Source organism: Pseudonaja textilis, chromosome 1, assembly GCF_049901715.1.
Source record: "Pseudonaja textilis isolate UNSWEBS1 chromosome 1, rPseTex1.2, whole genome shotgun sequence".
Lineage (NCBI taxonomy): Eukaryota > Metazoa > Chordata > Lepidosauria > Squamata > Elapidae > Pseudonaja > Pseudonaja textilis.
Window position 1 is genome coordinate 61,766,815 of NC_141990.1, and position 25,407 is coordinate 61,792,221.

Genomic DNA, 25,407 nt, shown 5'->3' on the forward strand with positions numbered 1-25,407 from the left:
ATCAAGGTAGCTAGGAGTCATGTGGCCAGCTCTGTTGGTTTAATTGTACAATTGTTGAACATGCCTGAATAAAATGTATTCATTTAATAAATATTTATATCCTGCTCAATCCAGCAAGATTCAAAATAACTTACACATTACAGTAATGTAGCAATAATGATAGCAAAACAAAATTACAACTTCATGAGATGCTGTGGCTTGCACCCCACATACTAGGTCAACTTGTTAAGCATGGAATGCCAGTAAGTAAATGAGTGTAAATCTGTTCATCTTTCACTGTTTTGTTGCATACTGCTGATGGTTTAAGGGTTGTTTAAAGAAGCAAGTTAAATATACAATGTTATTCTAATAAAATTATTACATTCCCTAGCATTATCCTACCAATGTACTAAATGTACAACCTTTTCTTCTCCTTTCAGTAACTTTTTGTAACGTTTACAATAAGGCTTTGAAGCATATTAGATTAAGAGATGGCAACTGGCCCAAGGCCAGGCATTGAGCTAGTGTCTCCCCAGTCTCAGTCTAGGACTATATTCATTACATAACACAGGGTTTATAATTTCTCATATTCTGGATCAGATTATTACAGCAATCTCTTCCACGATATGCAAAAGGCCCTCGCTTATTAACCTGTACGAAAGTCATTAAACTTTTGCTCTCCCCCATGCATTCAAGGCCAGTTGAGTCAGTCCCCCTGTAGTTGTGTGTTTGGTAGTCACTTATTGTTTGTATTTATATACAGTCTAGTTTTTGTTTCAAGTGTGTTATTTATTGTATACTTTTATTATTTATGAGTTGGGAGGCCTTATACATGCTAAAAATAAATAATCTGGACTAAGGTCTCAAGATTCTGAGTAAAATTCCTACTCGTTTTATTACATATTATATGCATATTCTACTTCATAAATAATATACCTTCTGTTCTATTCTATTCTACTTCATTTACATATAAGCAAGCAAGCTTCAAGAGAAAAATCATCATCCTTTAGTCCATAATAATCCAGGGATGAGTATAGTTACAAAGAAACAAGTATGGATAATAAGCAGTAACTGCAGATAGAAGGGTCAATGAGAGAAAAATCCAGAAAAATTGGTAAATATAAAATACTTTCAAATGGACAAGCAAATGTGGACAATAATAATGTTGGTTGCGGCAATAGTGGTTGATGTATTTGATGCTGTATCAAAAGATCTGAGATTGGATACAATATGAATGGACAATCTCAGCTCATCAATTACAAAAAAGCATTATTTGGAAGAGTACATATATTGAACAATATCCTAGATCCTTGGGAAGTATCCAGTAGTCAAAAATATCAAGTCTAATCAGAACCATTGGCTTAGGTTACTTTTAAACATTTAAACTACAATTCAGTTGATATCACAATCAACAATGTTATTTACACAACATTGTTGATTGTGATGTCAATAGAATTGTAGTTTAAATGTTTACAAGTAACCTAAGCCAATTAGCATTGAAAACATGACATTAGATTCTGCATTTAATGGATAAGCTTATATTTACTAATTGGAAGAGATTACCTTTGTATGCAAATGAAGAAATTGTATAACCAAGGACAATCTTTAAAATGTTCTGAACTGTACATTGTTTTAGAAACTTCAAGAACAATGCAAAAGAGAAATTATTGCTGTCTGTTCTGGTACGAATTGTGATTTTACAGATAATCTCTTGCTCTTAACCTTTTCTTCTGAATGTTGACAATTTGCAGGGACTCTTGCTTCAAATATCTTAACAGAAATGAATATAATTGCTTTATTCTTTACCCTCCCCCCCTTTTCCCCTCAAAAATAGTTCCACTGGTGGTTGACTTGAAACAGATGTTTTAAGAACACATTTTCTCACATGGAATCTGGATTATACTTTTATGTAGATTCAATCTTACATGACCTTAACTTTCAAAGTATCTAAACATAAAATGAAGTAGAGAAATTCTTTCCTCTTTCATCCACCTTGCATACATCGAGCTTGAGCAATTGAAAGCAAAATGTTGATCCCCTGACAGCCAGCTTCAGCTGCTTATGCCTTTCTCCTTTATTGAAGTGGTTGCAGGTGCTAATTCCCCAAGACCTGGCTTAAGGCATTTTTCATGTTTTCCAAAGTGAAAAACCGCAGGAAAGCTCGTCTTCCAGATTTTCATAGCTTGAACGTGAAGGGGAAAAGACTCATCACCATATTCTGGAGGAATTAACATGACAAACTGATTTCCCTCACTTTAAGTGTCAGGCCAAGGTTGCAAATACATTTAGAATGCATAAACATGATCACAGAGATCTGCCACAAATGACAATTTACACATAGGCAGTATTGGCACACAGTTTCAAGCAAGATATCTATACTTCTAACTTCTTTGGAACTTTACTTGAGGCATGTCACAGTGAACTCTTAAGAGCTGGGGCTTAGTGGTTAGAATGCAGTACTGCAGGCTACTTTGCTGACGGCCGTCTCCTTCTAATTTGGCAGTTTGAATCTCACCAGGCTCGGTTGACCCAGCCTTCTGTCTTTCCAAGGTTGGTAAAATGAGGACCCAGATTGTTTGAGGCAATATGCTGACTCTGTAAATTACTTAGGCCTGCAAAGCACTGTGAAGTGATCTAAGTGCTATTGCTACTTACTTTTTCTGGACCATTATTGTTTTCTTGCATTGAGCCTGTTGCATGAGAGTGTTACGGAAAATCCTGTTATGAAAAATAAGTTCTGTACAGTGGTATTACCTTGCATAATGTTTTGAGAGAGAGAGAGTACTTTACAAAATAATGGTAGCTGGTACTAAATCTCTACATGCTGTGTTACATGCTGGGAAAAAATATCAAGCTATCTGCATATCACTCCATGTTAATAATGTTATTGCTGTTCAACAGGATAAACAGCTATGCTTGAGAGAAACTCTTAGAAGTGTGAAGGGTAAACACCTATGCTTGAGAAACTCTCTTAGAACTCTCTTACAATTAACTGGTTGAAAATAACTGTAAATTGGAAAAAAATAGCTGAAGAAATGCATATCAGAAGTCCTATACTACCCACTGAAGTAACACATTTCTAAAAATATGATTCCCCCAAAACATTAATGTTTAAGTTTTCACAGTAATAGTTCGAAATATAAGAAGTTCAGGTTTCCAAGACAATTTGACAAAAATCTGGATTCTGATGAATAAATCTGAGTATAGATACATAATTTTTTTGTACTGAAACTATACTGGGAACTTGTTTTTATTAACTTGTATTTTTATTTCTCTACATTTTATAGAAATTAGATATTGAAAGGATTGTAGAAGTAAGAAAAATCTTTACCTTGATTGAGGCAATTATGGAATGTCATGCTCAGATAGTTTTTATCATAGTATGTGCATTTAAATGCATTTAAGCTTCCATCAATCCCTAATTGAAATTCCCTATTTTTTTAAATTCAGAGAACTAGATTGATTAAGAAATCATCCTTTTTGGTTAGTAGCAATAATGTTTAAGGTACATCAATTTTGGTTCTAGTTGAAATTTTCCTCTCAGACATAAATATAGCAGCTGTAATATTTATTTTTATTTAAACTTTTATTCTGCCCATCTCACTAAGCTAATAATATAGTAATCAAACTTTGTATGTGTATGTAAAACGTTTTAGAAAGTCATTGCAATAAAACACATTGATCTTGCTAATTCTGTGGAATTTAGCAGTAATTCATTGAACTGAAGATACTTAATTATCAGATTCATAATCTTAAAATAATTCTGTATGGATCAGCTAATTCAGATATGAATCTTCAGACAAGTTCATTTGTAGGGGTAGACGATGGGACATCAGTCTAAATTGGAGGTAAGTTCAATTAAGCTCAATTTGAATAAATACTTTAGATAATAAAAACATACTGCTTTTCTTTTAATCTTACTGTTGAACTGTGAAGTGATATTTGGTAAAATTCTGCTTCTAGTTAAGAAGATATAACTAATGAAAGCAACTAATTAGTTTTTGAAGAACTTACAGGACTAATGAACTGAAAGAATTGTAGGACCATAAAAAACCTTTACCTTGCCTGGCACTTCCTGACAGAAAGAAAGAGACAGACAAAGAAAAGAAAAAGATCAGGTTAATGTGTGTGTGTGCGCGCACCCATGCAAGCTATAAAAAGTTCAGGACCCATTCCAGTCCCTTCTGTTTCTGGCCATCATGATATATATAATGATGGAGAATAAACAAAAACAATAATTTTGTAGTATTCCATTATTTGCTCAATGTAACATCTCAATTCATTTTCAAAAAATCTTACTGCTAAATATTAGTAGCTTCAAATATTTCTAGAAAATAACAGAAAAGATCTTGCAAAATAATGCAAAGGGTGCAACTCAGTTTATATAATATTCAAGATATACTTAATTCCTCTTTTTTTTTTTTTTACTGAGGCAGTTCTTAATTTTCTATGATTACTTGAATAGGTGGGTTTTAATGGTATGAAGGTTTTGCTTTTATAACTCGATTTGATGAATACATTTTCCCCCTGACATAATTTGTAGGGGAGAAAAGATAGGGAACAAAGTATTTTATATGAGCTGTACATTATTAAGATATCTAGATGTAGATATTGCAGAAAATGTGTTATTGTCTATTGGTAGAATCTTCAGTATGATTATAAAACTATGTTTATTGCTAAGTTCATTAAAATTATTATAAAATAACTCTGGTGCCTGGCTGTTCTGTCAACTGTTCTGTTATGATTGCCAATAGCTCTTTGATAGTTCAATAATTCCTTAAGACATCATTTATAAAATATGTATGCGTCCTAACTCTAGCAATGACATTTATATGGAGTGTGGCAAGGTGGCTAATAAGACAATTACCCAAGTCATACTTATGTATGGGAAACACAAAATACTTCATCTCTCATTTGTCTGTGAAAAACGTAAATAGAAAGTAGATCTTGAAGTTTATTTCCATCTTTGATATTCATAAAGGTCTAACCCAGCAGAAATAATGGATGGGTGTCATTCTCAAGAGTGTCATTCTGTGTCCTGAGGTAGAAACAGTTATGCCCGAGATGAAAAACCTGTTCAGGTTGCACATCAATTAAGTTGCTTGCATAGATGTGCCTACAATTACTTTGGATGGGATGGGTAGTGGGCAATTGAAAGCACTGTAGGTATTTCAGTGGTGGCTACCAGCTTCCTCCAGAATCCATGTAGCACTTCAGCTATATTAATAAAGACTCAAACTTTTTTGTCAAGAAAAGCCTGAAAAAAATCTATACCTCATGTAAAACCTTGGAAGTAGTACAAGTTTTTTTCTTTCTCTTTTTTTGGATTTAGTTTAAAATTAGAAGTTTGTTTGTTAGATTTATATGGCCAACGCATAATCAAATGAACCTCTTATATATTTATTTATAAATTTTATTTGCCACCCACTTCATATCCAATGACTGGGCAAATGGGCTCCATACTGGGTTCCCCAGGCCTGTTGACAGAACCAGGTCTTCAGGGCCTTGTGAGAGTGTCCAAGTGGGGACCAGTCCAATCTAGGGATGATGTTCCAAAGGGAGGAAGCTACCAGGGACAAGACCCTTTTGGGTCCCATCAGATGTATTTCCTTAGGAGACAGGACCCGCAATATTGCTTGCTTCCCCACTCTAAATATCAGCAACAGCACAGACAGACCTTGATGTTTGGTCCAACACTCAGGAACTATGGCAGGTGAAGGCAGTGAAATGCAGGCTGGGTGTCATACTTGCCCCAGATAGCATACCAGATCTACAATTGCTATAACTATGTTCTGATTAGAGTTGCCAAGCAAAAGATACACTTGGTTACACGCACACACACATATATATTCTAGTAAACTTGATGATGCTTTTTAACAACAAAATGGGTCCTTATTCTCAATGGCAACTTCTACCACACATGGCATTTCCACTTTTATCTCTAAATTTTTTTAAAAAAACTATTGATTTTTTAAAGACAGACAAAACATAGGGCATAAAGGCTTAAAACCTTTCTAAAAATTACTTATAAGTTTTAACAAGGCAAATAAAACATTATTTTTAAGGCATAGTTCCACATTATCACATTTCCATTTAAGCACACATATATCTTTTCCAAATTTCTCATTATTTCTCCCTTCACTGTTATTCAATTATATTTCTTTCTATCAAGGTTTTATTAATTCTCAATCAAACATAAACACAAAATGCAAAACATAAAACAAGACATAAAAACATAAAACCTCTTTAGTTATCATCTGTACATATCTTTTCTCATTATTTCTCCCTTTAGTTTTATTCCTCCAAGGTTTTATTAATTCTCAAACATAGCTAACCAAAACAAAAAACATAAAACTTCTTTTGAAAAGTGGCTTAGCCCCGGGTTACATCTTTTTTTACCGACCTAAATCAAATTCATGCTCACCTTATATACCATTCTTATCTTATTTACCATTCTATATTTTCTATATAACTTCTCCCTTCTTTTCACTCTCTTAATTATATTTTGTTTATTTCATCTTATTTTAAAATCATTATGCTTGTATCTTTTGTCCGTTCTTTTCCAATTATCTATTTATCTCTTCTCTTTAACAGAAAATTTCCCCTGTAATCACTTTTAAAGTGTGACGCCTTTCTATCTTTCCCCTAAATTAACACTTAAAATAATACATAATTTCCATTCTGATTCTGCTTAGTACATTCTACATGTTGCATTTTAAAATAAAAGAATAATAAATTTATAATATAAATATATAATTTCCATTCTAATTCTAATTCTACTTAATACATTATTTTAAAATAAGAAAGTGAAATAGTAAATTTATAATAACATTAAGACAATAATGAATTAAACTATAACTAAACATTAGTCATTTTACACATTCTCTTTAATATTTTATTGAATATTGAGATCTATCATTATTAAACATTTTAATATTTTAATATTTTGTTATATTCCAATGGACTATTTCAAATGCAAATACTACAATACTATCTTATGTACTCTTGCAGAATCTTTCTTTAATTATACTCTATCCTTTATCTCTGAAAAAAATCTGCTTTTTTGCATCTTGTTTCAGACCTTTGTGGCTTTTTTTCCCTCCCTTTCTTCTCCAGTCTGGTCTTTTTGCCCCCACCCCCTCCTGACCTCCACCTTTTTAACTTCCCCTCTCTGTTGTATTTCTCTTTTCTGTTGCTTTCTAACATTGTACCTTTTTTTCACCTTATTTTTCTTTTTCTTGGTTGTTTTATTAAATCTTAAATTCTCATTTTTCCTTCCTCTCTTCCTATTTTCTTTCTTAATTGAACTTTTTTGTCCATTAAAAATGGCTTCTTCCTTTTCTTCTTCTTGTTCTTCTTCTTCCTCATGTATTTGCTGATATGTAGAAACCGCCATTTCTAAAAAGTGGAAGACAGGTCCCAAAGAATCCTTGCCTTCTTGTTCTCTTTCTTTTAATTTTTCATATTCCATTTTTAATTCATCCACAGATAGTGCCATTGTAAATTTTTAAGAACAACCCAAATGTTTTTAATCTTAAAGTAATTTCCAAGTGTCAAAGTTATCAAACAATCCAAACAGACAGAAAATATTTCCTCTTCTTCTCTTTGCAGTTTTTCCTCCTGGGGCAAAATCCCAAAATATATTTTAAAGCCGTATTACAGTTAGTTGCTGGTCTTATAATCTTCAAGGCGTCTCCTCCAACAAATTTTTAAAGATTTTTTTAGTCCTGTCCTTCCCACTTATAACAAAGAGCTTATTTTTACCTTAAAGAAGCAGGTTTTTCAGTGCTCATTTGCTTTCTCTGTAAGGAAGGGGAGTGAACTTTCCTTTCAGCACTTTCGCTGCTTTAACAACTTCTTTTGGAAACAAATGTATCAATCCAAAAGTCAGGTTTCCAGGGTATTTAAAAGTATCTTAATCTCCTGGTTCAGCCAAGAAAACTTCTTCTGTTTCTTCCTCCTGCACAAATCTTATCCGGTTGAAGATTCCTTTGTGGCTGCCATTTCTGACAGCTGCTCCACCGCCTCAGGAAAAAGGAGTCTAGCCGGCTGTGGAAAGGGGGTATGATATCCCCAGACCCCTGCCCGGATCTCCTCTATCTTCTGCTGCCCCTCCGGGGTAGTGACAACCCCCAAATCCAGTTGGATCGGGGGTACCTCAGCGGTGAGCGCAGCAGGGACCCGCAGACATGCGGATTCCTGCCGCCGCCGAAGCCTTGCAACCGGAAGCCCCTTTTATCTCTAAAATATTTTGAAGGTGATCCTTCAGTTGAAAAATACTGAAAACAGGAAACTTATTTACAACTGATCAATGGGAGAACACAAAAGATGGTAATACATTGAGGCTTGCCAAGCTAAGCTACCTTCCTGGGGCTATACAGATTCCTTCACCTCATTGCTTACAAAATACCTTTTGCAATAGCATCTCTCTGTGTTGACCCAGTGGCTAAAAGTCTGTGGAAAATAGGAAGCAACCAGCAAGATAGGTGAGCCAAATGTTCCAGCCAGTAAAAAAAATGGCTCACTCACAAGCCTATAAAGTGATAATACTGTATTGAAAAGAAAATACCACTCAATCTTCATTTTGGTCAATGACCAACATAAAACAGGCAACGGTTTTACAACAGGGTTAGGGTTGTTCTGATAGTAGATAGAATTGTGTTGGACTCATTTTACTTGCTGAGAATAGGTGCAATGTGCATGACCAAATTCATCTAATCAAGTATATGACTCATGAATTATAAAAGATGTCCATATTTGTCTAGTTGCATATTCTTCTAAAAGAGCTGGCACAAGGCTATTTAAGAGAGATACTGATTAAGCTGAAGAAAATTATCATGGACTTAAAACAGGAAATCTTTTCCTTTCTGGGCAAAGTAGATATGATCAATAAGAGGCATTATTGGAAGAAGATCTGTTTACATCAAGTAAAAATGTACTGCTGAGTCCCGACAGGTTAGAACAATTATTGACTTATTTTTTTCTTTTTGAGATAGAAGCAAAAAGGAAATAGTTTTAGAGTATAATTCACCTAAAATATAAATTTTGATAATTGGGTAAATATTCCAGATGCAGAACACAGAATAATAACTTTCAATTATAAGAAAGGCTGGAATAGAAAGTTACAGGTGGGCTTTCCTTAATTAGATGTTTAAATCTCTCCCAAATATTTTTAATTTTTAATTCCTGCACTGAGCAGATAGCTGAACTCAGCGGTTTACGTGTCCTTATTCTAACTTTTTTTTTTTTTGCAATTAATCTGAGCATTCATCTATATTCAAATATTGCCTTTCTATCACAAACGTGGCTAGTGTAATACGTTCAAAATGCACCACCTAGTGGTAATAAAGGACCTAAACTGAAATATAACGTCGAAATCCCGCTTACTTTCACAAAAGTCCTCAATCGCACGAGGGAGCCAAAACGTGCTCCCGACTCGAAAGGTTAATCGAGCATTAAACCACCTCCGTTAGGTTACGGAAGCACCCGATAGCATGCTGGGATTTGTAGTTTTCATCAAGAGAGTGACTGTCGCCTGAAGTACTTTTGTCACTTATCCCTCTACGTCATTCTTTCCTTTTCAGGCCTAACGCTTTTCAACGTGGTCTCCTCGCAGATAAAAAAAAAAAAAAAAGAAAAGGAATTCTTTGTATGGCTGTCCAGTGTTATGCCTGCCAGAGTATTCTTAGCTTGCGCGTCGAAGCTGACTTTTATTAACCCTCCGAGACAAAGGCAAGAATTTTCTGAAACTGACACGTTCTAATAACGCGAGAGGGAAAAAAGCCGGCAAGTTTAGAACACGCAGAGAGCGACCTATTTGAACCAGGCGTTTGCTTGGGCGACCTTTCAAAGGCAGGTGAGAGGTCAGTCATTGCGGGGGGGCTTTCCTTGTCTCCGCCCTTTACCCCCCTCCCCTCCTCTGACATGCCAACCCAGCACCGTTCCGCGGCGTAGCAGCTGCGCAGGAGGTGGGTGAAGGCGGTGGGGGAGGGGAGGTTTGGGGGGGGGCTGCAGCTAGGAGAGGGGGTGATAGAACCCCCTCCGCCCCCGCGCCTTTGCAGGGAAGGGGAAGAGGGAAGACCCGCTTCTGAAATACAGCACTGTATAGATAGCGAGGTTGTGTGGAACCGGGGTGGCGCCTTAATTTGGGGTCACCGTAGATGGAAAAGAGAGCCGGGATTCGGTGGGTCTCTCGGAATACAAGGCGCCCAGAGTTCAAGTGGGGCAGATTCGCCCCTTATTCGAGAGAGGGAGGAGACGGTGGAGGAAAAGGCTCATTCCACTCGGAGTCGGTTAGATTCATTGAATCTTTTTTTCTCTCTCTCCCTCCCCCATAATCATTTGCAGGCTCCAGAGTTTAGTTTTCATTTTCCTTTTGTGTTCATTCTGAAGCCCCAGAATGGAGTTGGAACTCATGGAGAATGACATTTTAGAATCACTTGAAGACCTCGGGTGAGTATGAGAAAGTGTATATCTATCTATCTATTTGTATATCTATCTATCTATTTGTATATCTATCTATCTATTTGTATCTTTCTATCCTGTCTTATCTGTCTATCTATCTATCTGTCTGTCTATCTATCTATCTAATCTAATCTAATCTAATCTAATCTAATCTAATCTAATCTAATCTAATCTAATCTAATCTAATTGGATCATTTTTATACTTCCATTTTTTAAAACCATTTCTTTTTTTAGCATGCTCTCTGTCTTGGGGTGATCACAATGTCTTCCGAAGATATTCTCTTTTTTCCCCCTGTCACTTAAATTCCCATGGCTGTTTCTCCTCTAATCAATTAACTTTAATTGCTGACTCTTCTTTGAAGTGTCTTCTGTTATGCAGGGGGGAAGGGAAATGGGAGATTTGTCAGCTGATCTTTCATTTGGCTTTTTAAATTTGCACCCTATAAAGAAAGGCCCACTGGCTTCACTCCAATTAACGATCTTGGAATACCTGATGGCAACTGAAGTGAGGTTAGAATGGAGCTAATCTAGATGGAAGTCAGCGAGAAACTCCTTCTAAGGAAGGGCCAAATAAGTATATTTATGATGGTGGAGGAGGATCTCAGAATATGCAGTTGCTGCCCAATATTATGCTTCACGAGAGAGTAGAGTAGATTGTTGCAATGTACTGTTACGCTAAACGTTGCAATGGTTAACCTTGTAAAAGTGATGGATGAACAATGGAATGTTGCCATGTGATACTGGAGAAACGAGAGTTATATGGGAGAAACGAAAGTTATGGAGATAAGAGTGACTGGGCAGGGCTAAGAAGTAGGAGCAATAAGATACCAGCTATGGCATAGGTTTGCATTAGCATAATTATGTAGAAAGCTTCTTTGTCTCTGCTATGACGTGTGCATGTAGCCTATAAAAGGAGTACCCACCATTATTAAAGTGCCTTTTCATCCCGAGTAAACACTGGTGCCGTGTGTTTATTTATTTATCATGAGAAGGCCCAGGGCTCTGAGTTCAGATCCTGTCGTCGCCAGGAGGCAGTCAGTGAAAAGCCACAGTAGATATATTTAATTTCTCTAGTACTACAATATTATAATCTTTGCAGAGAAAATCCAGAATGGATTTTATTTCTTGTGATCACATCATCTGTTTTAGTAACGTTATAATAAATATTTGTGAAGGCTTTAATCTTAAGACTATTGAAAATAGTAGGGTGGTAATCTGTGATACAAATGTAATACTTTTGAGTCGTGTAGAGAATGTGATGATGTATGCACTTTTCTGCAGAACATGTACACTTTAGATCTTGTAAATAAATATCTACACAAGATTCAACAAAGTGCAGAAGATGATTATATGCAGGTTAGAGAGGAGCATCTGTAGCATCAGAATGATAGGTAGGACCAGGTGACTTAACTTTTGCCTCCTGTCATGTGCATCCAGTGCATACAATACAGGTTGAAAAAAAATGAGATTTCAATCAATTACACTTACTAATTTGGAATAGTTGATTCTTGAAAATGCTTCTGATACTGAGCTGATGTAAGCAACATGTTGCAAGAATGACTAGATCAGCTTTACTAGCATAATGTCTTCCATATGTGTTCATGAGAACATTTGTTTGAAGATGTTTCATTTCTCATACAAGAAGCTTATGATTTAGTAATGTTTAGTAGCAATTAAAGAGAAATTCATCCTTAACATTGTTTCATTGTATTAAAATTATTTTTCAAAAGTGTGCATTTTACAGAATTGCCAACAAAAATGAAAAACTATTCAACTTGATAGATACATTTCCAACAGTTGAGAGAGAATGCAATGTCTATATTTAAATACTGAAGTAATATATAATGAATAGAATATCTAGCACCATTTTTGCTCAAGTATGACTTTGACCACAAACTTGTCACTTTTTCCATTGATACTCCCATTGTTGCACAGTACAGGCCTTTGATACAAGGAGCTCAAAAAGATAAAGTAAGAGTAGAACATCATTGAAATGAGGAAAAAGTAAATATGCATATAATAGAACTTTTAATTTCATGGAGATGTAAGATTTCTTAGCCCATTTATTTGGCAGGAAGTTTCCTTAAAATCAGTAATGATTATTTCCAATTATGTATAGGTTTCAACTTATGATTGCTTGTTCAGCAACTATTTAAAATTATAACAGCTCTGAATGAGGGGGACTTAAAGCTGACCTGTGAAGTTGCAGCCATCACAACATTTCCATGATTGTGAGCTGCATGCTTGGTGCCCAGCTTGCAATTACAACATTGCAGTGAGCCGTGGTATAGTGATCACCATCTGCAAATTTCATTGTCAGCTTCCCACAAGGAAATCAATGGGGAAAAGGGCAAGGAAAGTTGCAAATCGCGCCCATAAGTCACTCTTGCCACTTTTTCTCCTGAGGAGACTTCCACTGCAGAGTATGAGATTGCAGAGGTCTCGTGCTCTGTAGCAACCCCCCCAATCTGCCCATGCTCCTTAGCACACAATCTCAGCACTTCCCTCCACTAGACTGCAGCCTTGGCTTGCCCACCCATGCTTCCCACGGCCTGCCCACAGTGATCACCTTGCCCCTGCCCACAACCCTAGTCCCTGGCCCCCACTCCCCCATGCTCCTTACCTGTCTGTGACTCCTCCTTCCTGCTTCACGATCTGTATATCCCGGGGGTTATGATAGCAAATGTGACTCCTGGGATTGCCTAGCTAAGCTATGGAGTCATGTGATGGCATACTTTATGACTGCATCCCTAGTGACTACAGTCCTGGTTCCAATTACTGGTGCAATCCAAGGACTATCTGTATTGTAATTTCTGTTATTATATATACAATAAATTGAGTGTTCTGTACATTGCATAAGGGATTTGAGATATCACATGTTTGTTTTGTTTATTAGTTACAAAGGTCCATTGTTAGAAGATGGAGCTCTGGCCCTGGCAGCTTCTGGTGGAGCCACTTCCCCTGAATATACCAAGCTCTGTGCTTGGTTGGTTTCAGAGTTGAGACTGTTTTGCAAACTAGAGGAAAATGTACAAGCAACTAACAGTGAGTAATCAGGATCCCAGCATCATTTATACAGTTGTGTCATTCTTACTAATCCTGTCATTTATTAATGTATCTCCTTTGGTATTAATATAACAGTTTTTGTACTTTTGTGATAACTATTAAGCACTGCAGCTAATAAGAATCATTCCATTTATGTGCATACATTTATTAAGAATAACAAAAAAAGTTTAGTTTACTATTGAATCATTCATTTTTTTCCTCCTTGCAATGCATGCTCACAATGCATTCTAGTTTTAAAAGTGATGCAATTTAAACTTCATTGATCAGTGTTGACTATTTGTTTGGATATTTAATGAGTGAGATATTTTTATTACCTAAAAATATGTCTTAAGGTCCAAGTGAAGCAGATGAGTTCCAGCTTGAAATTAGTGGGTTACTAGGTGAAATGAATTGTCCTTATACAACACTAACATCAGGAGACGTCACCAAGCGCCTTCTCAATCAAAAAAACTGCCTCCTGCTCCTCAGTAAGTTAAATGAAACTTAAGAAAACAGTAACAAATGAAGAAAATAATAATATAGTATTCTGCAAATGGTGGTATCATTAAGCCACTTTTGATTTTTAGAATCACAGGAATGGATTAATGGTAATTGGAAAGAGACCGAAATTGGATATGCTGAAGCACCGGCTTCAAATCCTATCAGTAATGCATCCATGGAATATTGTGTTTCTCTGAAAATAAGACCCAGGCTTATTTTCTTGGGGGGGGGGGTCCAAAATAAACACCTGGGCTTATTTTGGGGGGAAGTCTTATTTTTTCATGTACAGAAGGTGGCAAATACAGGGGCTGATGGGAGGGGGAATGCTGCTACTGCTGGCCCAGTCCTCTCCATCGGTCCCTGTGCACTCGCTGCTTCCTGTGCTGGCCACACCCACCCTGGGCTGATTACAATCTTTACCAAGGCTTATTTTGGGGGGTAGGACTTATATTAGGTGCATTCTTAAAAATCAGGCTAGGACTTATTTTTTGGACAGGTCTTATTTTCGGAGAAACATGATATTAGACTAAGATATTTGAATGTTTAATTAGGAACAGAAGTGTCCTCTTGTGCTATTGTTAATTGAGCTTGATTTCTTTAGTCTGTAGACACAAGACATTATCATCAATGTTTTGCTATTTGTATTATGTGGGAACCTAGATTTATACCTTTCTGGAAAAGAAATGATTTAACACTAAGACTATCCTGATTTGTTAGTTCATAGGATGGAATAACATCATCCAAGAATATTTGAGTAGCACTGTGCCATGTCCCAAGTAAATCAGAAATCATGTAGCTATAGTATTGGTAGTTGAATCAAAATAAGCACATTTCCCTTGCTTGTTAGGAATAAAATTTGCCGGCAAGATGATCTGCTTGACAGTTAAAAGAAATTCACACATGATATTATGAAATAGAAGGTTTCTGCAAGATTGTTGCTCTTTAGTCATCATTTTGGTGGTTTAGGTTATAAACTGTTCTTGAATGTAAATTTTTATGGTTGATTTATGAAAAATACATGAAAATAAATTTCCATTTTAGCTATGTGATCTACACTTTAATTTTCCTTACTATTCTATGAATAATGCCATGTTCTGGCTCAATAATTAATTTTTCTCTGCTCTCTAAAATGGTTGTTACTGCTATGGATTTATCTTTAGGTCATCTTATTTAAGGCTGTTGTGTTATTTAATCATTTCTTGCAATGTAGCGTGTAAAATTATATTCTTGGGTTAAAATAAGCAATGCTCTTAGACTTTTAAAAAATGAACTCTGCCGTACTGAATGGTAACTTTTCATCTTTCAGCATACCTCATCTCAGAATTAGAAGCTGCTAAAATGCTGTATGTGAATGCTCCCCCGAAAAAAGCTCAGGAAGGTACTGGTAGTGAAGTATTTCAGGAATTAAAAGGCATATGCATTGCTTTAGGCATGTCAAAGCCCCCAGCCAACATAACAATGCTCCAGTTCTTCAGTGGAATAGAAAAAAAGGTAAGAACTAAAGTTTTGAATATACAGTAACTTTCTAGTACAGGAGTCTTCAAACTTGGCAAGTTTAAGACTTGTGAACTTCAACTCCCAGAATTTCTGAGCTAACATGTTTGGAGGAGGAATTCTGGGAGTTGAGGTCCACAAGTCTTAAAGTTGTCAAGTTTGAAGACCCCTGTTGTAGTGCATAGGTAGTGATTATTGTGTCATATTATTCTGGAAAGGTAATTAAAAGAGGCACAAAGTAAGCCTTCTTGGGAATGGGAATAGCTATAACAATTGTAGCAATATTACCCAAAATACCATCTTTCTAAAATTATTTTAGGCGGCTTATTTTACCTGGCAGAGATATCAAAAAAGACCCTTTAGAGATTATCCCACTGTATGCCCAATTTGGCTTATGGAACATGGTGTTCAGGTGCTATGAATAAACTGTTATTTCTTCAAAATTATCACCAATATGACAGTGTGAAAAAGAAAAAAATCTTAGTTTTAAAGACATTCAGTTATTTCTTGATAATCTAATGCAGGAGTCTCCTGCATTTTTTTCCAGAATTGCTTGAAATAAATTATCATAAATGTTCTTGAACTGAGTTTTTTCTGTGGATTATAAAATATATTATTGATGTAAAAAAACAACAACACATGATCCCTTGGTCCCTCTACAACTTCCAAAATCCATAGGAGAGGCTTACCTTTAGAACGCTAAGCAAAATGGTACAAACGTTGAGTTCTTCAAAATCATCCATGTGTGAAAGTGTAGTAGCTGTCTTCATAATATTAATTTGATAATAGAAAATGAAGAGAGGCAGTAAACAATTACGTTAGGCTCTGTTAGTTGCTCAGCAGATTTCATATTGTACTTAAGATTGCTGGAGTAAAGAAGCTGTCGCTCATTTTTGAATACTTTTCCCTTAAATTTGAAGTTTTGTTGTGTTACGTGACGAGTTAATGATATTGACATGCTATGGATTTTATATCATTCTTTTTATTTTATTTTGATTTCACACATTTTAATTTTTTTTAAAAAACATTGCAATAGATACCAATTCTTTTATCAAGACAATACCTGTATTGTACCATGCAATTGTTATAAAAATATTACGTTGCATAGAATTCTTTAAAATATATTAGCAGTTTTATTTGTAAGCAGAATGAGAGGGTAATTCCTTCTCTGCTCCTGCAGCTCACCACTCTTCTCAAAATAATGGAAGATTGGGTGATTATCTGGAACAATTGTTGGGAGAGCAATGGGGTTGAAAAGATGAGATGTCCTTGAGCAGATCTTGTCCTGCATTATGTTCATTATATATAGATCTGAAACTGGAGAAATATGAATATTTGCATATTATGCTTTTTGTCTATATAATCCACTAATACAATTTATTTTGTTACAGTTAAAAGAAACATTAACAAAGGTCCCTTCAAATCATGTGGGAAAACCTTTATTGTCAAAACCAATGGGTCCAGTCCATTGGGTAAGGATTTGCTTATAAATCTCACTACTGGTATTAATTTTATTCATTGGCATTGGTGCTGTATTTCATCCGAATTAAAACAACAAAGCAAGTGATATACTTTTTTTGAAATTGAATGTTATAGTCAGAATTTCTTGGACATTGGGCTGAGGGAGGAATTGGGATATAACCTCTAGAATCGTGTGGATATTTTTCCCAATATGACCATTGGAATGTTATTTAACTTCTCTATTCTTTAAATTCTGGTTAACTGCCCAGAATCATGTACATGTGGATGGCTATAAAAATTGAAATTATAGAATACTTCAATACTCATTTTCTGAAAATATTTTTATATATGTTCTTTATATGAAGAGCACTAAAAGTTAAACTTAAACATTATTCAGATTGTAATGCTTTGCAAACACAAGGAGAAGGGACAAACATGCTTCACACTAGCAGTATTTCATTTGGAACAATAAACGGGAAATGAGTCATGTCATTCAAAATAGAAAAATATAATTCTGTATCAGAATGTATTCTAATTTTGGCAAGGGTAAAATGGAATTCCAAAAGTAATTCTAAATTTTAGAAAGAAAAAAATGAAACAAAATACATTTAAGGACATCAATACCTTGCTGTCCCACATTTTCAACCCATGTTATGATTGTGATTTCTTAACGCCCCTGAATAAAGTGGAATTGGACATTGTATGTTCCAAGATAATCCTATCTAAAAGACTCTCATTACTTTGGGGGGCATTCAACGTATTAGTCATTACCTACAAAGCCCTTTGCAGCACAAGGTCAGTTTACACGTGTGATAGTATTCTTGAGTCATGTCTGTTTCTCTGGCAAGATCTGACAAGGTTGGCATGCTTTGGGTCCTATTACTTAAGCAGTGTTATCTGTCGGGACCCAGGAAACCTGCCTTCTTTGTAGTCTCTCTCACCCTTTGTAATGTCTTTCCTGAGATTTGGTTGGCACCTTTAGGTAGGTGTTGAACACCTGTTTTCCTTACAGATTGGGTCTAAGATGGTCTGACCTATTGAATGAGGTTTTGTCCCCCAGCACTTGTTTTGGATTATGTTTTTATACTTGGTTTTGTTAGGTAGTTCTTATTGATTTCTTATTGTTTATTGATGTAGGTTGTTCTGAGTCATATGCCAAGTAGGGCAGCTGGACAAATTGATTAAAAATAAAATTATACAATGTAATGTCATAATGAGATTTATTTAATGTTACCTTAGAAGAAAATTGCATTGAAAATTGCCTTAGTAAGTCCACACTCAGAATACCGTATCCAGTTTTGGTCATCATATTATAAAAAAAGATGTTGAGACTGTGGAAAGAATGCAGAAAAAAGCAACAAAAATGATTAGGGGGTTGGAGGCTAAAACATATGAAGAACGGTTGCAGGAATTGGGTGTGTGTCTAGTTAAGTGAAAAGGAAGTCTAGAGGTGTCCTTTTAGCAGTGTTCCAATATTTGAGATGCTACCAGAGAGAAGAGGAGGTCAACCAATTATCCTATACACTAGAAGGCAAGACAAGTAACAATGAATGGAAACCAATCAAGGAGAGAAGCCACCTAGAACTAATGAGAAATTTCCTGACAGTTAGGACAATTAATCAATGGAACAACTTGCCTCCAGAAGTTGTTGGTGCTCCTTCACTGGAGGCTTTTAGGAAGAGACTGGACAGCCATTTGTCTGGAATGATGTAAAGTCTCCTGTTTGAACAGGAGTTTGGACTAGATGACCCGCCCTTCCAACTCTGTTATTCTGAAAATGCAAGTGTAAAGCAGGTAGAACATTTCTAGTGGAAAGTCTAGCCATTGAAATTAGCCGGAATCAAACAACAAATTGAATTCAGTTCATGCCACTGTATTTTTATAAGGTGCATTATTATTTAAATAATTTTTACATTTTTTCTGTCTAGGAGATACATTACAAAATAAGCTAGATATTGGAAAAAACAACATCTTAGAAAAATAATACTGATTGTTGTCAGATTTAAAACATAATTTAGAACTTGGCAACTTTAAGACTTATGAACTTCAACTCCCCAAATTCCCCAGTCAGTTCACAACTCTTAATTACCAAGGTTGGGCATCCCTGGTTTAGAACATCTAGAGCAGAGGTGTCAAACTTGAGGCGTCATGTTGCCGTCACATGAAGTATTGTGACTTTTTGCCCTTCGCTAAAATGGTGGGCATAGCCAGCATGTGACTCATCCAGCCCGCAGGCCATGAATTTGACACACCTGCTCTAGAGGCTCTCCAGAGTTTATGCTCTAGTGAGTCTTATTCTGTTCATTGTCTGTCAAAGAAAAACATGATGTAATTTCTTAAGCTTGGCTGAGTGTTGGAATTATGTTTTCTTCCCATTTCAGCTTTCCTAGTTGTCTCCTTGTGGATAAGACAGATTTTGAATCCTGTTTTCTAAAGTGCAGTTTAATATTATTTTGCTAATCGGGGCTTTATACAGGATCAAACTGTGGTTTAGTACCTTGTTATAATTACTGTTGAATTACAGTTGCTCCTATATGCAAAATAGAGAATTTTAATTAGAACTGGGGATGAGTGCAATTGATACTTTTGCCTGAGTGATCCAATATATTTCTTTGAGATATGATTTGAATTGAATCCTGTAATACAAGGTTTTGAGAGATTCGAACATATGTGTGAATTTTCATTTCAGGAAAAAATTGAAGCTATTAATCAAGCCATAGCCAATGAATATGAAGTTCGGAGAAAATTATTAGTGAAACGTCTGGATGTAACTGTACAGTCATTCGGCTGGTCAGATCGAGCGAAGGTATAGTTTCTTTCTGTAGTCAAATAGGTTTTTTTTTAAGTGTATTGTCTGTCTGTAGTTAGACAACTGTATGTAATTAACCCCTTTCAGTCAGGAATTAGTCCTGGTTATGGGACAGAAACAGCATTGCTCTTGCTTGTCCATGATCTCTGTTGAGAGTGAGATAGAGGTGGTGCAATCATGCTTGTTCTCCTTGACCTCTCAGTGGCTTTTGATATCGTGTCCAATGGGATGTGTGGAGGCCAAAAACGGGGCATGTGGAAGTGGCGATAAGCAGTGGCAATCCTTGCAGACTGGAACAGCCGATCGTCAGTATTCCTGGAGTCAGATCCAACCGACAATCAGCTGCTCATGCTAAATCAAGCTGTGCTGAAACTGACTAGGCTGTTTGCTGTTTGCTGCAAGAAGGCAAATTGCTGGGCGGCAGAGGCCAAAGGGTGAGGGCTCGCAAGTGGGCGGGGCTTCGGCAACATTAGCTGTATAAGACGCACAGACATTTCCACCCACTTTTGGAGGGGGAAAAAATGCATCTTATACACCGAAAAATACGGTGATTGAACCTGGTTTGATAGAGTTCTAGTTCAACTTATCTAAAAGCACCAGGTAGGAGATGGTTTTGTTAGACAGTGAATACCTTACACACTGTTGTTTAGACTGCTCACATAATATATAACAAAACACTTCACCAACCTCAGTATGGTTGGTGAAACAAAGAAGAAACAGGGAAGTTTTCAGCATCAGATAATCCAATGTGGCTTGAAAGATTATTTCATTATATACTTCTTCATGAGTAAATACAGCCATTGTTGTAAAAACTTTCCACATGTTGTTTCAATGTATGCCTACATGCTTCATAATTGTTTAACAATGTTTCGTACAATTGATTTCCTTCACTTCCTCTCTCTCTCTGTAATAGAGCCAAACAGAGAAATTGGCTAAAGTCTATCAGCCAAAGCGTGCCATCTTATCTGCTAAATCTGCTATATCTGTTGCACACCTTTTGGCAGCTCGGCAAGATTTATCAAAGATAATGAGGACTAGCAGTGGCTCTATCAGAGAAAAGACTGCATGTGCCATTAATAAGGTATTTGTGTTGTTCAGATGATGTTTTTTTAATTTGTACATATTTGTGTTTGTTAAGGAATTGCATTGGAAGAAAATTGTACTCATGCAAAATTTCATGGTTTTCTGTGCATATATGAACCTTGAGTTTCCATCCTTTTCCTTGTTCCTTTTGCCAAAATTAATCCCTCCCTCCCTTCCTTCCTTCCTTCCCTAGGACTTATGATGTTATTGCATCAGAGCTGACTTCTCTGAGCTGGAAATGATTGGCCATTAATGGCAATTTAGTTACTTGGTTTATGTTTTTATACTTGCTTGTAAAAGCAAGGTTTGAATTTGTAAGCAAAACAGTAACATGGGCATACTTGTACTAATGTACCAGCTAGCAAGCTTGTTCATAAAAAGGTAATGTAATGCCTGATTACAGATGTACTCAGGGATGTAAAAATGCTTGCAGTAAATCATCTGTAACATACTGTAGATTACATCTGACATTAGAAAAGAGTGAATGCCAGGTTCGTTCCACTGAAGGATTTATTTGATACCTTTGGAAGCTGTATACACAGCCCAGTCTATTTTTGTACTATATCGATCAGTTTAAGGCTATTTTTCCTTCAGAGATTAAAAACATGCCATATTATTTAGAGTTTCAGACTTTAGAGCTTTGCCTAACAAAACCATGCTGTTTGAACTGAGCTGTATTTTAAATCCACGATTGTGATTATGATATTCTTTAAATTCTAACTTTCCCCAAAATTAATTACTGTTCTGTGCAAGAACAAACCACACTGTGGTTTGACAATTTGGCGGATTGGCTGAAGAGAGTCCCAATCTGGCCAAACCAAAATTGGAATGTTTTGGTTTTCAGCCAAGACAAAATCTGGAAGGATATTACAGGGTACTTATAGAATGAGTAGGCAAGACTTATGGGTCTCTCCTCTCTTCCTCCACAGGCCTGTATCCTAACATGCCTGATGATATTCCCAGTGTATCCTTCCCTTTGTCTCCCCTTTACCTTCCCTTTACTTTAATTGAAGCATAGTGTACTCCACTGGCTAGTCTGTGCTTGGAAAAGTCCGGCTGGAGAATATTTTCCTCACCAGTAAATGCTTTATAAGCTTTATCTTTGGAAGCGTCTTTTCCCTTGCTAAATGAAGGAGTTTGTATTTTTCCTTGCAATGTTTTATTTATTTTTTTCCTTACATGGACTCAAATTTATATAAGCTTTTTTTTTTAAAAAAAAGATGATGATGTATTGGCATACTTTTGCATTTACTTTTTCGCCGTATTGGTTTTGTTCCCTTTTAGGTGCTTATGGGCAGAGTGCCTGACCGAGGTGGGAGACCCAATGAAATCGAGCCACCTCCACCTGAGATGCCACCATGGCAGAAAAGGCAAGATGGTCCTCAACAGCAAAGTGGTGGCAGAGGTGGAAGAGGTTGCTATGAGTCATCCTATGGAGGCCGAGGAGGCTATGACCAAGGGAGTTATGAAAGAGGAAGTCGAGGAGGATATGACTCCTATGGAAACAGAGGGAGTCATGAGCACGGGGGTCACGAACGAGGCCGTGGACGTGGTGGCTATGACCATGGTGGCAGAGGGGGAGGAAGAGGAGGCAAACCTCAAGGTGGCTGGACCGATGGTGGAGGAAGTGGCTATCAAGATGTCTATAGGGATAATAATTACAGAGATTCTGGATTTCAAACTGGTGGTTACCATGGTGGTGGCAGTGGAGGTGGCTACCAAGGAGGCGGATATGGTGGTTACCAATCATCCTATTCAGGAAGTGGATATCAAGGTGGAAGTGGCACCTATCAACAAGACAGATACCAAGATGGGCACACCGGTGATCGAGGTGGAGGTCGTGGAGGAGGGCGAGGTGGCCGCGGAGGCCGTGGCAACCGTGGTGGGCAAGGAGGTGGCTGGGGAGGAAGAGGTGCACAGAACATTAATCAGGGGGGTCAGTTTGAGCAGCATTTCCAGCAAGGGGGATATCAGTACAATCAATCTGGATTTGGACAAGGAAGACACTTCACAAGTTGAGGCTATAAAAGTTTCTCAATTGGCAGAGCTCATGTAATAGTAGTCTGCTTAATTTTTTCTTTTTGACTTAATATCAGTCGACATGTCAGGCTGACCTTTCCAACTATTTGTGCTTTTGAGCATACATGAAAATATGGATACACTGCCCAAGTCTAAATGCAGTTTTCTTCTCCGGGACTCAGAACTTTTAATACAGCAGCCGAGATTCTATATCTTACAGTAAACTGGAGATTCAGAATGCATGGGTGTTCATGCAAGTAATATGAGAACCAGTATGCCTATCTTTTTACATGGACTTGTTTTTTTCCCATGTAAATCCTTCTCTTATTTATATACCATATTGGATTGCTGACTTCAGATCTATACTGTAACGCTGCACATCTGTGTAGTTAGCTGTGCATAAGTCCAGTTAAGTCAGATGGATTTAAGCATTTTAACTATGCAAAGAATTGCAGTCTTCTTTGCTAGGCCCTGGATTTATTATATGAGCTCTACTGCTAGTAACTTGTTCAAGTAGCCTTATTGCTCTGACTGAAAACACATGTCAAATCAAATATCCTGACACTCATGCCATGCAAAATCATAGTTAGTCAAGCTAAGTTGTAAAGAGAGACTAGAAATAGCCCCATGCTTCCTTATACGTCCACCTTGCTCTCATCAATTACAAACCAGTTGGTCCCCTGATCAGCCTAACTTTTACTTGAAACTAGCTAGCAGTAATGGCAGCCTGGAACCATTTTTTATGCACTAATTAGAACCACTCAACCCAAAATGCAGAATGGTTTCATTTTGTCATTGAACTCAAGATGAAATATCCTTCTGCTCAGTTTGTTACATTTTTCTTCACTAAAAGTTGCATTAGTGCGCCTTGCCTTTACTTTTTGGTTTATTTGCAAATAGAAATATTGTCAAGCTGTGAAAAGAAAATGGCTGAAGGTGTGCTCTTGTAAAAGGTGAGCAATAAAAAAAAAATAACTGTCCTTCCTTTGGCTTATTGGTCCTTAACATTACAAAAATGAATTGCTTTGTTTCTTTAGCATGAGGTGGAAGAAGCATCTTACAGTTGAAAGCTTGTTTTTAAGACTAAAAAGAATTGGATTGGTGGACTGTTCTGCAGTAAACAGAACTGGAGATGGGAAGAAAATACCCTGTATTTATCTCAAAGAGAAGCATTATCATCTAGCAGGAATTGATTGTCCTCTTATTGATACTAAATTACGTCTGGCAGAACAATTTTAGAAAGCCGTGAGAATGGGAATGGCAGAAGAAAAACACTTAACCCATTCTGAAATATATTGGTTCACTTTACAGGGGCACCAACTAATTTTTCATCCAGGTTTGTATTGCATTCTTTGACTCATCAAGCCCATTTGTTCCACTTCATAGTTACCAAGTATGCATATTTTGAAGTCAATGTGCTAAAAGTGTATTGAGAATTCTGGTCACTAGATTCTGAAAATAAGATATTTATAGCTCAGTAAAAATAGTTCCTAAAAGCTCTGATATTTGCAGCATAAAATAGTTCACAGTTTTAAAAATCTCCACTAGGTGCTGCTCCTGATACACAACTTAAAAATACATACCATCTTCTTGTTAATCATTGGATTAGAGGACGACGGTGTTCCGTTATCACATACAGAAAGTTTTGCATATATGTCTTTAAATGTTTGTGGCAATTTTTTTTTAAAAAAAGCTGCTGTGCATGGTACCAATAGTGCAAATAACATTTCAAGTAGTTTGGTATCTTGGAAATCTTTGCTGAAATTACTACTACTTAACATGGGTGAGGACACCTTTTTAGAGATATATAAACATGTTAGGTGAATCAAAAACATATAAGACATAATAGTGAATTAACAGCTTGTATATTGTATTGTGCATATTGACCAATATGTCAACATAAAAGAATTACTGAACAGCTAGCACAGGTAGGCAATGCCTGTGTAAGATATTTCAGTCTATGGACAACTAGGATGGCATGAAATCTTGACCGGGAAAGAAGTCTGCTATGTGAAAGTAACAAAAATTATTCTTGGTTGTGGAGCTCAGTTGAACTTTAAGCGGTTTTTCAATTCTTTGTTTTGTAGGTATAGGTAGTCCTTGACTTACAGCCACCATTAAGCCCCAAATTTCTATTGACACATTTCTTAAGTGAGTTTTGCCTCCTTTGACAACCTTTCTTGCCTCAGTTGTTAAGTAAATAGATGCAGTTGTTAAATTAGTAACATGGGTGTTAAGTGAATCTGGCTTCCCCACTGAATTTACTTGTCAGGTCGCAAAAGGGGATCACGTTACCTCCCCCAGGACATAAATATGAATCTTTGAATTTTGATCACGTGACTATGGGCATGCTGCAAAGGTTGCATGTGTGAAAAATGGTCATAAGTCCCTTTTGTCAGTGCCGTTGTAACTTTGAACGGTCACTAAATGAACTGTTGTAAGTTGAGAAGTACCTGTACTAAAATAAGCAGGTTCAACCCCCAACAACCCTGTGTAGAGCTTGTCTCTCATGGATTGCACTTTCTTGATAATATGGAAAGTCTCTCTCTCTA

General features: G+C 36.6%; 1 protein-coding gene across 3 annotated transcripts; it reads left to right on the plus strand.

Moving 5' to 3' along the window:
• The first annotated feature begins 9,541 nt into the window (after positions 1–9,541).
• On the plus strand, positions 9,542–23,835 carry TSLIG3A (tRNA splicing ligase complex subunit 3A). 3 transcript variants are annotated; one of them, XM_026695531.2, is made up of 9 exons: positions 9,542–9,835; positions 10,327–10,431; positions 13,340–13,488; positions 13,842–13,976; positions 15,296–15,480; positions 16,875–16,955; positions 19,634–19,750; positions 20,667–20,834; positions 22,121–23,835. In XM_026695531.2, the coding sequence occupies exons 2-9, from the start codon at positions 10,379–10,381 to the stop codon at positions 22,853–22,855; spliced, it is 1,623 nt and encodes a 540-aa protein (XP_026551316.1). In that variant the 5' UTR covers positions 9,542–9,835; positions 10,327–10,378; the 3' UTR covers positions 22,856–23,835. The 3 variants fall into 3 exon arrangements, with proteins under 3 accessions (XP_026551316.1, XP_087792013.1, XP_087792026.1); XM_087935887.1 differs by lacking the exon at positions 9,542–9,835 and adding an exon at positions 9,886–9,946; XM_087935900.1 differs by lacking the exon at positions 9,542–9,835 and adding an exon at positions 9,939–10,162.
• The last annotated feature ends 1,572 nt before the right edge of the window (positions 23,836–25,407 follow it).